We start from the raw sequence: 14,388 nt of genomic DNA, 5'->3' as shown, positions 1-14,388 counted from the left end.
ATTTGCCCAAGAAACTGCGGTGGCACGGAACCAGCCTTATCGGTGTTTCCTGTGGACTTCTTGTTGTGCTGCCACAGAAAGACATTGATACCAACCGGAAACGGTGCTGTCGGCCCCTCTCTGTCTCTCACAGTTTGTTATACCTAAATGAACAAGCAGCTTCCAAGTCTTGGGTAATCAGAGCCACACAGACTCAGATATCTAGATGCTGGAGGGAATACCTTTAGGGATTGAACTGCTTCTGACCTAGCTATGGGAACAGTTTTATTTTCAAATGGGTAAAAAAAACTCTCATAAAAGGGATGGCAAATTCGGAGTATGTCTCAACTCTAAATGGAGGAATATTCTCTAAACAGGAAAGTTTCATATTTCTGGCAGGACTTTTCTTGGAAATTACCAATTTGTAGTAGGGAGGCAAAGAAAGAGTTATCTCTATTGTGGCCATTTATAGAAAAGTCCACTTGGATTCAAAACCCCCCTTTGTGCCATCTAGTTTTATGCACACCTCTGCCCCCAAGCACACACAGCTCATGTCCCCTGAAGAAGGGGGAGATTGGGGGTATTGATGAGGAAAACTGTCAGAGGAGGTGGTCGTTACGTCAACACAGTTTGCATCTGAACCTGAGAGTTAGACTTGGGGTCCCAGAAGGCACTAGAAATTAGGAGACTGAGGCTATTGCACTGGCTTTGCAGCTCCAGCCAAGTTACCTTAAGCAGGTCACTGCAGAGTGATCTTTTACTTCTCTAGCATCCCATAAAACACAGGTGGCTGGTCAAGATTGGGCTTTCTTAATCAGGAGTGTATACCAGAATTGCCAAAGGGAGGGGCCAGGCGTAAGTCTTTTACAACAAAAAAGAGCCACCCAGAGGCTTCTAATGTGTGTAGGCTGGACTTTCTGATCCCTCAGTTCTCTCTGTGGTTCTAAGGCTGGGCTCCCTGCCCAGTGGGCCTTACTTTTTACCGTAGGGCCTCTCTCCGGTCAATAACCAATTGGCAACACCAAGGCAAAACTGATCTGTGCTGCATGGATCGGCACCCTCCATTCCACCCTCAGTTCACCCTTGGAGCTGAACACGTAATTTGTTGTTGGAATCCAGAAAGGATTGAGACTGGCAGGAGGACTGTTAATAATTATGCCAGACAACAGGGATCAACCAGGACCATCCCAGCATAATCACCCCACTCCCAGGTCATTGGTCTACTTCTTATGGTGGTTTGTAAAAAGACATCCCAAGATCCTCTTTGACTAGTTTACTCTTCTCCTTTATAGGTCAAATCAGAGACTTGTCACTTAACAGCCTGCCTTTGACCATGTGTAAAATAATGGTGCTACAGTGTGCTTTATAAAGAAAAACTATTGGCTGTTAATTTGATTGGATCTTCCTTATGAATTCCAAGCTTTCCTATTCCTCATTTTAAAAATTTTCTAGGTGTTTTATTCCTCTATGGAGAGAGACAGAGAATGAAGAGTAGGTAGTGGTTTTTTAAAAAACGTGATTTACTCTCATAAGTTGTCTTGGTGGTTGGTGGTTGAGGTCTCTACCAGCGTTCCATTGGGAAGAGGTTACACTTGAATGAAATGCCTCTTCTGCACCTCACCCTCCAGGGAGAAACAGGAGCAGAGTGGCTTCTTGTCCCCTTTGCGGATTATCAGGTAGAAATGTGAGTCATTTCCATACTTTGGCTATCCTGGGCTGATTACCAAGGATATTTGCTTGTGAGATGAGGTGAAAATTCACATAGTAACAATTTACTGTGTTGCTCTGAATAATTCTAACCTCTTTAAGGATACGGATTTTATCTGATACATTTTTAAAAGCTTTATTGAGGTATACTTTTGTACCGTAAAACTACCAGTCAGCGGTTATTAATATATTTATAGAGTTGTGCAACCATCACCACAATCTAATTTTGGAACATTTTCATCACTTCAGAAAGAAACTTCATGCCCATTTGCATCTCATACAATGCCTAGTTCCTTGTAGTCAGTAAATATTTTTAGTGTCTCTTGCAGGAATGGTTTTGCTTCCTGGTGTGTTGGTGTTAGACAAGATTTGTGAGTTTTAAAGAAATTAACACGTTATCCTGCGCCCAGTTCAGTGTAAAGGGGCATGAATTAACTGGCACCCCCCCCCACCACAGCCCCCTGTTTACTGGACCATAGAGAGGAAGCAGAGCTGCTTGGTGGGAGATCAGTCTTCTTCAGAACTTTTTTTTTTGGTATAGGTAGCAATTTTTTAAAACATAGACTTTATTTTTTAGAGCAGTTTTAGGTTCACAACAAAATCGAGCAGAAGGTACAGAGAGATCCCATATATCTCCTGCCCCCACCCCCACACACACACACAGCCTCTCCCACTATCAACATCCCTCACCAGAGTGGTACATCTGTTAAGGCTAATAAATCTACACTGACTCATCATAATCACCCAAAGTCCATAGTTTACATTAGTGTTTACTCTTGGTGTTGTACAATCTATGGGTTTGGACAAATGTATAACAACGTCTATCTACCATTACAGTATCATACACAGTATTTTCACTGCCCCAAAAATCCTCTGTGCTCTGCCTACTTATCCCTCCCACCCCCCTTAACCCCTGGCAACCATTGATTTTTTCTTTTTCAGCTTTATTGAGGTATAACAGAGTCACACATCATGGTGATTTGATACACATGTACATTGTTACAAGATGCCCCCATCTAGTTAACACCTCCATCACTTCACATATTTATCCTTTAGAACTTCTGAATGGCAGCCTAACTGACCCCTAGACATTAAAGAGATGCTGAGCCTTGGACATTAGGAGTCATAAGGGGCAAAATATACTTTCAATGTTAAAAGTTAGGGGAAAGTAGAAGGATAATTTCTTAAATTTATTTTTAAAAATTTTATTTGTGAATTCCTGTCTCCATCTTGTTGCTCTGCAGGTTGAGACACTTAATATTGCAATTCAGAAGAGAAGTGTGAACTTCTTTGGGCAAATGACAGCTTGCTGTTTGCATTTCATTTTTAGGTACCCTGTAGAATGTTTCTCTTTCTCATTTCCAAAGAGGTTTAGACCAACCCCCCCTCCCACCAATTAAAGTATATACTCTGATAAACTGCCAGATAACCCAATTTATCTAGGGATTTTCATTTAAAAGGCAGAGAGAATTCAACTGGTTAGCATATGAAAATGTTTACCTTAAGGCATCCTGGAATGCAACCCACATTCTTCCATGTGGTTTCTTAATGGACTGACCCTTGAACATACAGGAAATGGGAATATATCATTTTCATTTCCTGACAGTTGCCACTTCTCTTGTGGTGGTACCACGTCTGTCTGCGCTCCATCATATGTGGAGTGGTGGGACTGAAAAGGAAGTTAATTCTGATTTTGGCAGGTCATATGTTACAGAATTAGAAAAAATGGGCAGGTTTTAAAATTGTTGGGCTAAGCTCTCTCCTTTTCCAGAAAGTACTACTAATAATAAAAGGCAAGGCTGAGACACTGCATTTCAAAACTACCTTTTAAACTGGGATTATTGCTTATATACTGTAGCATTCTCATTCAAGCAAGAGCCCAGAAAATTCCAGTTACTTACTGTTTATAAGTATTTTCAAAAGTATAGTGATTACTTTGCATAGGAATTTAGGCAGTTACATTTTTATGACATAAGGATATTTAAGACCATTGAAATAGCCTTTTATAAAAAGTAGGATGAGGACTCTGGCTCTTATCTCACCAAATAAACAGGCAAAGTATACTTAACTGCACTCGGATTAGTTAGTTCGGACTTGATAAAAATTGTTTTAAAATCAATGGACCGAGATGAATTTGGCTTTTCACAATGGAGAATTTTTCACTGACCACAGAATTTTAACACATGGAGAGTGGGGATTCAGAAGAGAAGGCTAAGTGTGGAGGTTGCCTGTGGGGTGTATCGCATTGATTTGTTTTTTTCTTTGCAAAGACTGACAGCTCATTGCCTTGCAACTTTTACAGGCTAGGAAGAAGAGTGTCTCTTTGATTATTTAGTCTCCCATCAACCACATTGATACTGGAATTTGTTCCCTCTCTGCTTAGGTATCTCCATACTTTCTTGGAAAATTAAGTGGAAAAGATAGTGCTTCTTTCCCTTATGCCATCATTTTTACTGTACCCAATCTGTGACTTTAGGAGCACCAATTTTTAAGGGTAAGTCTCTGGGAAGCAGAGAGGGTTTCTTAAACATATAAGGGCTTCCTAAGGACTTGGAGAGTTTAGGAAAAAAGGGGGGCTGGGGTTTGGGATGAAGAGACATTTTAAGATTACAAATCTTTTCCTTACCTAGAATCAAGACGCATTTAGGAATTAAAAGTATGGAAACCGCTTGATTCTTTTGTCTAATTTACTATAATATTGCATATATCAGTCATCTTAGATCCTTGTGGGAAAAAAGAAGTCATTTAAAAAAATTTACTCTAATTTTATGCAAGATTATAACATCAGGAAAAGCTCAAGTTGCTTAACACAGCAAATAACTTTTTAAAAGCAGTGTTTGTATTTATTTTCTCGAGGCAGTTTGATGGGCTCTGGAGCTAGACTTCCTGGGTTGAATCTTTACGATTTGTTAGTGCTGTGACTGTAGACATCTGTCAGAGGCAGATTACAGAGCGTGTCTCATGGCGTTACTATGAGCATGTAGACAATTGCAGGGAAAGCATTTAGCATTATTCCTCACACAGAGTGAATAGCGCTCAATAAATTCAGTTGCTCTTATTTCTACTAGGGAATATTAGTGGTGTACGCTGTAGATGGTGTATAAAGGTTGTAATTAAAAAATTCCAAAATGCAAATATAGGTCCTAGAGTGAAATCAACCCACTGACTTACCTAGCAATGTTTAGCTTATTAATTGAGGTGCCTACCCAAGGCACGCAGAACATATTATATGAAAAACTGGGCTAGACTCAGATGAAGGAGGAGGGATAAATTGGTGGAGGAAATAGCAACAATCGAGGATACGTAGATGACACCAGCTTGCTGGCAGAAGACAGCAATGATTTGAAATGACTTCTGAGGAAAATGAAAGAAGAAAGTGCCAAAGCAGGACTGCATTTGAATATCAAGAAGACGAAAATCACGACTACAGAAGAACTACACAACTTTAACATAGACAATGAAGACATTGAAATTGTTAAAGAGTTTGTTCACCTTGGTGCAGCCATCAATTTAAATGGGGACTGCAGCCAAGAAATCAAGAGAAGACTGAGACTTGGAAGGGCAGCAATGAAAGAATTGGGAAAGATCATCAAGTGCAAGGAATTGTCATTAGAGACTAAAGCTGAGATTGTCCACACCCTCGTATCCCCAGTTACAATGTACAGGTGCAAAGCTGGGCAGTGGAAAAGACTGACAGGAAATAAATTAATTCATTTGGAACATAGTGTTGGAAGACAGCTCTTACAGGTACCCTGCACTGCCAGAAAGACGCATAAGTGGGTCCCAGAGCAAAATAAGCCTGAACTATCACTGGAAGCAAAAATGATAAAACTGAGGCTGTCCTACTTTGGGCACACCATGAGAAATCAGGATTCTTTCAAAAGGACAATAATGCTTTTGGGAAAGTAGAAGGCAGCAAGAAAAGAGAAAGACCAAATATGAGATGGATTGACTCCATAAAGAAAACCAAAGGCATGAGTCTACAGGAGCTGAGTAGGGCTGTTGAGGACAGGACATTGTGGACATCATTCATTCACAGGGTCACCAGGAGTGGGAGCCGACTTGACAGCACACAACAACAACCCAAGGAAGGTAAACGTGTGTGCTGGATAGGCAGGTAAGAATGTTGGCTTACCTTCCCCTCTGCTGCCACAAAGAGGTCACGGTAGAATTCCCGAAGATCTGTTTATAAGGCCACCTGCAGTTACCCAGTTACAGCGATGCCCTAACCTCATCTTCATGGGATAAAGAGGAAATGCATGGTATCATTTCTTTCATAGTCTAGTCACAAATGCCTGCAGTGCCTGGATACACGTCTCAGAACGAAACCCCCTGACTCACTGGATCCTCCTAACAACCCTGGAAGAGTCCCAGACCAAGGCATGCTCCCACAGTCACAGTCACTGAGTGGCACAGCTGGGCCTGAAATCCACATCAGGCTCCTGGGTTCAGTGCTGTTTTCACAGCAAGTTCTTACTTGCACATTTGTTTTACAATACAGTGCAGCAGTAATGGAAAATTGGAGGTACAGTAAGACCAACAGATTAAGAAATGACTGCCATTGAAAAGAGTTTATACTCACAGTTCCCAAGAGGAGGGGGTATGCCATGCCATGGCGGGCTACACGGGGAAATACTGGGGTCTATCATGAGGCAGAGAGAGAAAGGGAGGAACTGTGGGCAAGAGCATGTATTGTGGTGTCTGCTAGAAGGTATGGGCAGGGCCGGGTGAGCAGGCCGAGGATTGGCCAGTTTGAATCATTTCAGTGGGCTCTGGGGCATAGGGTGTATCCCTGGTTGTCTGGTACCTGGTGCTGGAGTGATGAGGACAGATGGGTAGTGGCCCAGAGAGTGAGAGCCCAATAAAGGAGGTGGTTGGGTGTGGTCTCTGGATTAGCTGGTTTGTATCTGAGAAGCACGCTCAGAACTGGCTGATGCTGGGAGGGGCAGCTTTTCCAGGGTCAGCAAGACCCTAGATGTCAAAGCATCAGAACACAGAAAAGAAAAGGCATGGTAAATACACATGGTCTGGCTTCATTTTCAGGCTGAGCTTCTACATACCTTGAATAATTTTGTTGCATCCCAGGAAGAGCAGGTTCAGTAACCTGAGAGGATTCTGGGTCTGAGCCCCCAGGCTGACCTGTCCCTTCATGCTAGACCTCTGTTTCCAGTGTCCTACCTGGCATCTCCCTTGGCTGTCCTCTAGGCTTCATGGTTTCCCCCCAAGCTCTTCATCAGTCTGTGCTGCCTGCCTCAGGTGATGGCATAGCTTTGCACCCCTCTGTCAAGCTAGGAGCCTGTCAGCGTCAATGCTTCCCTCCCCTCTTCCCCATGTGCTGTCTTCCCCTGAGAACTGTTATCCCATCTTATCAGGGTGTCTTGACATGAGCGAATTTGGCCATATCACTTTCTCTCTGGCCCGTGCTTTCCTCTGGGTCCACCTGGCCCTGCCAAGGTTCCTGTGATTGAGTCTCAACTGGCCTCCTTCTCTCTAGTCTTCTTGTCCTTCAAACCGGTGTTATCTTTCAACGTCAGACCCTGTCACTTCTCTCCCTGTTTAAAAGCCTGGAATGGCTTCCTGGTGATTGTAGGCTGAAGTTCAAAATCCTGGGCGTGACTCACAGTCAGACCCCAGCTACCCTGTTGACATGCGTGACACTCCCTTACTGTGGGAGAGGTGAGTCACACCCCCCCGGCTGGCTCTCAGTCCATGGCTAGCTACCACCCCTTCTCTCCTCCTTGATGAAGGCCCATTGTCCTTAAGGCCAAGGTCCAGTGTCAACTCCTCTGAGAAGCCATCCTCAGTCCTTCTCACTGAAATCAGTGACTTTCCTTCGCATCTCCTTAGTCCTTCTTATACACCTCCATTAGAGCAATGATCTCCTAATGGCTTGGCTATCTTTTACCTGTGACTTTTTCATCACATCTTATTCATCATTCATACAGCAGATCTTTGTTGAGTATTTGCCTTCTACTAGGCATTGTGCCAGGTGTTGAGAGCACAGAAATGAATAAGCGAGACCCTGCCTTCAAGAATCTAATAGCCTCTTTGGGGAGAATGGGGATCAAAGACATAACCAGACAGTCTTGTGGGTGTCTAATTACAATTAAAATGTGATGCCTGCCACGATCTGTGTATCAACAAAGTCCTGTGGGCGCAGAGAAGAAAGAACTCTGCCAGGAGGAATCGGGAAAAGCTCCAGGAAGTAGCATTTGAGGTGGATCTTGGTGGACGAGGATGAGTTTATTGAGATGGAGAAGCAGTGACAGGTGGAGAAAGTTGGCAATTTGATGAGTCTTTTCTTTCCCTAAGAGCCCAAATGTGAAAAGTGGTATCAATGTGGAAAAGTGTTCAAACCGGCTTTCCTTTTCCTCCGTTGAACAGTGGAATATTCCCTCTAGGTGCCCTTGATTGGGTATTCTTGTGTTTCTCAGTCTTAACGTGTGGCTCGAGGGAGCAGACAGCCAGACACAACTGTCTGTGTTTCCGAAGATTCGTTAGATTCAGTGAGAAAAACATTTACGTAGCACGTCTCCCATATGAACCCAAAACTCTCACCACTGGAGTACACTGCTTGTGGAGACGTGTGTTTTCACACTGCCGTCCTCTTCACGGTTAGATTTATTATATTAGTACTTGAATTTGAGGCAGTTTGCACAACTTTCTCTACTAGGAAGTTTCCTATATTAATAGGCCGTCAGAAAGTCCTCCTGGCTGAGTGCCACAGAAATGTGAAACTATCCCGAGGGCTCAAGTAGTCCAGCCTCGCTTTTAGCTGTCAAGCATGCTTTGGAGTCAGATAACCCTTGTGGAAGGCTGGCTCTGCTGCTCTGTGGTGTGTTCCCCTCCAGGAAGTTATTTAACCTCTTGGAACCTTAGTTTCTTTCTTGTTAAAATGCAAAGTCAGATGGAGCTTCCCTGAAGGAGTGTTACGAGTTGAGGATTAATCAAATAATGCACCCTGGTGAAGGGTGCGATTCCTGATGGGGAGTAAGTACTTAGTAAATGGAAGGTGCATATTTTTGGTGCTGTTGTTATTAAACTTATGCTCAGCCGATTCTTACCTGGGCTGGAGAGAGGTCTTAGGTAGATACTAATTTATCAGTTTCCATAAAATCAAGCAGCATTGAGAGAGAGGCGAGGTGGAGGGTGGGAGAAGTGGATCATCAGTTTTTATGTCTTCGTATGTTTTTTAAGTGTTGCTAAAACAGTTCTAAAAACATCATGTTGCATGTCATTATAGGAAAGTTGAAATAAGGGATGGGGACATTTGACATTTTTTCCTCTAACCATTTTGTGTAAGTTGAATGCCGCTTTGTTTCATTAGCTGAAGATGGAGCAGTTTCTTCATTTTACATTCATCTTATTCCGGCTTTCAGTTCAGCAGCCTTGCTTGTATGACTAAGTGAAATCGTGCCTTTCACTCCAGATAGTCATCCATTCTCACTTTCTCGTCTGTACAGTATTCCTCCTCCTAGAGGGTTATTTAGCGTGTGTCTGTGTGTGTCCATGTGTGTTTCTTGAAAGGCAGCAGTGCTGTGTTTAGAGTTTTGGGTTCCTAATTAGAAATCTAGTTAAGCTGTGAAATTACTGTGGAATAAGTGGTTGTAGCTAATTAGTGTAGTCCCCTCTTTTTGTCTGAACTGAATTTAACTCAGAAACGGAAATGTTTGCCTAGCTTTCTAGTAAAAAGACGCCTTCCTTTGTAGGAACATTAATTGCCTGACATTTACATTTTTATAAGGAGTTCTAGAAGTAGAAATGAAAATCTGTGCAAAAAAATAGATACGTTATCACTTCCTGTTCTTATAATTGAGAATATCATTCTCTATTACCTTTGGTCATTTCTGTGCTTTCTTCTCATCTACCCGTGTAGGAAGAACGTTGGTGAAAAGCACAGAAACCAGTGACTTTTATGGCTGTGGAATTTCCATGGAGAAAAGAGAGCATCAGAACTCACCTGGACCATCTTTCGTACCTGGCCAACCCTTCACACTCCCAAGAGTGTCCGTGAACTTGGGTGCATAAGCGTTCAGGGTGCTCTCAGAGGAGGAGCACACCTGGCCTGTGGACGAGGCGGGGAGGGACAGAGGGGAGGGTGGGAGAGGATATGGAGCAAATGTTTTACAACCTGAACCTCAGAACTGTGATCCTCCAAGGAGAGCGCTACTTGAAGAAAAGCAAAAAAAAGTCGAATGGCTTCTCAGGGATTTTGTTTTCCGTGCACATATAAGCCATAGTTCCAATGCAGGTGGCAGGATTTAGAGCACTCAGATTTCAGTTCTGTTCAATGTGAAAGAGGGATCGACTGACCATTCATTGCTGTTCCATAACTAGTGTAAAATATGTATATGTTTATCTTTATTTTTATAATATGCAAATACATTTAAATTTATACAGTTTGAAGCTTCTAGCGCTAGTTAACACTGGGTGCAATATTCTGCATGAGAACTGTGCCAAGGTGGGGCTGGTTTCTTATTTTAGCGTAAGACCTTTTTGTTCATTCTTTATTCTTTAATCCTTCTCAGATTAAAAAAAAAGAGAGATCTCTCTGTCTGCCCATGGATTAAGTGTTGGTTCATAGAAGTTGCCAATAATCTGCAAGAACCTTAAACGTGCATTTCAGGCAAACATTTGTTTCCCTCCCCTTCTTTTAAATAAAGGTCCCTGCCTGTACACTGTTGGGCAGGGCAGTGGGATTATTCCTTTTCTTTCCCTCACATGTCACTAGTGCTGGGCAGTGTCCCTTCCTCCAGGTTTGGTGTTGACTGTGGGTTGTCACAGCTGATGTGCTGATGGAGGCCTGGTGTTGGGATTCTCCAGGGAGGGGCACAGATGGGTCAGCGAGTTCTTAGAAAACCTGTGTCTTTCAATAGCTTCAGATAATCAGGAGTCAGTACTAAAACATGCAAAGAGCTCTGCTCATAAGTCCTTTTTTTTCTGGAACAGTCTGAAATTTAGCAGAGCACTTCGAAAGCCCTCCACATCTGGCTGTCAGACCTTAAGATAGTGAGTTGCCTAATTGGAAAGCATAATCCCACATTGGTTATTTATAAATACACAGCCTCTGATTGGACCCTCTACTGCCCGGAGCTAGTAAAAGCCTTGTTTTCAGATCTCCACAAAGTAAAACTTAAAAAACAAATTGCTCTCTCTTCTACTCTTAATTGGGGCCAAATAGCGTCTGCTGCAATAGTAACACATTCTTTGGAGAATGTAAAGGACTCTGTTTACATCTGCTTCCTCCCAAGAGTTGATTGAAAATGTGTAAAACTGTTTCTTACACAGTGTAAGACAAGAAAAGGGAGTGGGCTGGTAGTATTCTTTCACTTCTTCTATAAAGTATTGACTCTTGGAATTCCACAGTATACAAAGTCTCAACATATTTTTAAAGGAAATAACAAACAATTCAAGCAGCTACCTTGCAAAAAATGACAAATCAATTTTTGTAGACTATTTTGTTAACCCAGGGGTTAACTTCACTAACTCCAGAACCTCCAGTTAAACCAGTATGATTTCTTATGATCATAAAATCAAATGAGATCAGACCATTTCTGTGTTTTTTAATACCTGTGACACCTCAAATTTGAGATTGCCTTTTCTTTTAGAACCCAATCACAAGATTAATCTGGTTCATCCTTTTGTCACAGTTCTCATGCGTGCATGTGTGTGTGTGTGTGTGTGTGTAAATGTGACCTGAATGGTAACATTTAATTGCTTTATGGGCCATTGAATTGTTGGGCATAAAAGTTTTCTAATTGGCATGAGATAGTTTCTAAACTGTCAAATTAACTGACTTTGACCCGTCTTTTGAAAAGACTCTTTAAGTGTGTGACTTTGGGCTAACTCCCCAGGGGACCTTATTAAGTGAAAAAAAAAAAAAAATGCTCCTTTGGGTGACGTTCCCTGCAAAGTATTTGCTATTATTATGAACATAAATGCCCATGTTCTTAATATCTGCTATTTTTTGACAAATGATGTTTTGTGCTGTCATCTGAACCCTAGAGAAGCAGTGTAAGAAGAAATCTTGGTGTCACATGTGTTTTAGCAAAAAGGTCATCATGATAGAGGGTCATGTGACCAAAAGAAGCTCCAGAAAAGCTTGAGAACTTGCTTCAGAGGGAGAGGAGGGTTGGAGATACAGAAAACACTCTGCTCTACAGGAATTTTTGCCGTCTATGCAGGAAATTCCGTTTTCTCTCTCAACACCTGGGAAGACTCAGCCAGCGGAGGCTGACAGGCAATTCGCTAAGCACAAGGGGGGTCTTTTCCAACCAAGTAGTCCCTTGCCTCGCAAACAGACACCCTCCAAGTTTGTTATGGTTTCTATTCCTGCAACTTGTGGTATCAAAGCCACTTCCTGGAATTGTAAAAACGCTGCCAGAATAAATGTTTTCCCCCTTCTAAGAAAAAAAAAATGACAGTGCTCATATTTGACACTTGTGCATTGGACTCTTTTGGATGAATAAAAAGGAAAGGGTTGGGTGTAATTCCTGATGGGGTGTGTGTTATTTTTCATGCCACAGTTTGTGAATTGTAATTGTGTTTTCCCATTTAATTGTCGTAACCGGGCAGAAATTAAAAAAAAAATTAAAAAATGTTCAATAAAAGTACAAAGAAATGGTTAAGCAATTATATTTCCAGAGTTTAGTTATTTCTGTTTTTTTTTTTTTTTTAGTTTCCATTTTATCAGTTAAGGAATAACTTTAATATTTGTAGTTCTTAAGTCACTGTTGAGCTATGGGAGGTACATGGTGGCAGCTCTGTTTGGGGATTGAGTCCCCAAGGAAAACTGAAGAGTCCCTGTTTAAAACGCTGCCTCTGTTTTCAGGCTGGAGGTTCCACTTTTGAGTATCGGCTCTGTCTCTTAAATCAGATCCTTTTTTCAGTAATCTGCTATACACCTAAATCAAAGCTTATGGAATTATGATGGGTTTGCAAGTTGCCTTTCCCTGAACTTTCTTTCAAGGGGTCTTGGCAGAAGTCCTGCCACCACCTTGTAAATATTGCCCAGCGGTCTGTATTCTCATGCTGAAAGAGCTGACCTCAGGTGCTAGGTCAGAGGCTCTATTCTCTTTTTTTTTTTTTTAAGGGACAGTTGAGAAGATAAGGAAAAGAAAAGAATGTGGATGCTTCCTGCAGAAGCAACAGCCTTTAGGGAAGGACCTAGAGCAGAAAAGCCAGCCCTGAGGTGCTGGGGCATTAGGGGCACAGAGAAGAAGGGGCCCCCTCCACCAGGAGGGGGGCCTCATTGTAAGGCTCCCGAGAAGGTAGGTGAAGCCATTGGGTGCCCTGAATCCAAACGTGCCTCTGCCAGCTCTGCCAGAATTTTCGAAAGAATAGCCAAACAAGAGGCGTGCCCCACGTGGACAGGCTTGCTCTTACGGCTGTGTCCAGGCAAGCAATTACTCAGTCCCAATGCCACTGCTGTCCCTCCCGTTGAAGAGAGTGCGAGGAGCAGAAGTCATCACTGTGGGCCTGGTCTTTCTTCACCAAGAAACTCAAGCTCTTTAAACTTGCTGAGCACGTCACAGATAAGCAGGTGTCCGTGGTCACAATTAGAAGTGCATAATTTATCACATAGATCGTTCCCTCCCAAGGCTATTTCTCCTACTTCATTGTGAGCTTTGAAGTAGATTCCAACATTGCTTTGAATGCACTAGTGGTGGCGGCTCAGGTGCTAAATTCAAAAGCCCAGGGTTTCCTTTGCCCGTGACTGCTTACGTGCTTACGTGACTGCTTACGTCACCCAGTGGTCCTGGGAACCGGGAAGGACATCACCTGGTGGAACTTGCTGTTGTCGCACGGAGTAGGGAGGGGACTCGGAGTTACTGGAAGAGGTTCTGTAAGGTAGACGACCCTTTGAAGTTATCTGGGTTTGATGGCATGAGAATATTCACCTGGTAACAGAAACCCTATTTGAGTATTTAAGCTTAAGAAATACCTTCTTCATCTTTATATACAAGAAATATTTTTGCACGAAATGAATTTCATTCCAAACACTGAGACTCACTCAGTATTTCCCAAACTGCTCCATGCTTTATCCTGAGATACTAATACACCCTCCTCTGTAAAAGAGTTCGGAGGTGGAGTCAGTTTGAGAAATGCTGTGTCAAGTAAAGCTGAAAAGAGTTTTTGCTGCAGGACTCAGAACCTTTTAGATGTGGATATAAATTCTGAATGTCCAAAAGGGAAAGAGAATGTGCAGGCTTTCCACGTGTATCTGAGTGTGGAAGGAAGCTTGCCCTAGAGTCTTCTGTGGACATCCTCTAAGACCAGTGTTTCCGAAGTATGGGACGTGCTCCGCCGATGCAACCCGAGGTGAGGCAGACACAGCATCAAATGATGAGAGTCACTTCTCTTTGGAGGCCTTCTGTGTTAGTAGGAGGCAGGATGGCATGGCGGGTAAGAGCCTCCCCAGACTGCCTCCGTTTGAATCCCGGCTCTGCCAGCCAGTCCCCTTGTGCCTCAGTTTCCTCATGTGTAAAATGGAGGAAACAACCTACCTCTTCCAGTGGTTATGAATATGAAATGAGACACTGTGTGTAAAGTGCTTCTGACAGTGCCTAGCGCTAGTAAGCACTAACCAAACACAGCTAATCTTATTCTCTTTACTTGCATAGGTCTCGTTTTCACCAAGGAAGCAGGCCTCAAGCTCTGAGTCTTTTGACAGTATCTAGCTAGAATTTTTAACAATTTTTG

At 42.7% G+C, this 14,388-nt stretch overlaps 1 protein-coding gene across 3 annotated transcripts in view; it reads left to right on the top strand.

Moving 5' to 3' along the window:
• MFHAS1 (multifunctional ROCO family signaling regulator 1) overlaps positions 1-12,318 on the top strand; it is a 97,306-nt gene extending 84,988 nt beyond the window's left edge. For 2 of the 3 annotated variants that reach the window (XM_087418473.1, XM_004428809.3), the window contains one exon: positions 9,563-12,318. In XM_087418473.1, coding sequence (XP_087274599.1) covers positions 9,563-9,714 — 152 coding nt within the window. In that variant the 3' untranslated portion in view covers positions 9,715-12,318. Of the gene's footprint in view, positions 1-4,069; positions 4,181-9,562 lie in introns of all 3 variants that reach the window. The other variant, XM_087418472.1, reaches the window with a different exon arrangement.
• The last annotated feature ends 2,070 nt before the right edge of the window (positions 12,319-14,388 follow it).

Source organism: Ceratotherium simum, chromosome 28 (assembly GCF_057802395.1).
Source record: "Ceratotherium simum simum isolate JZ-2026a chromosome 28, ASM5780239v1, whole genome shotgun sequence".
Lineage (NCBI taxonomy): Eukaryota > Metazoa > Chordata > Mammalia > Perissodactyla > Rhinocerotidae > Ceratotherium > Ceratotherium simum.
This window is presented reverse-complemented; position numbering and strand designations above follow the sequence as displayed.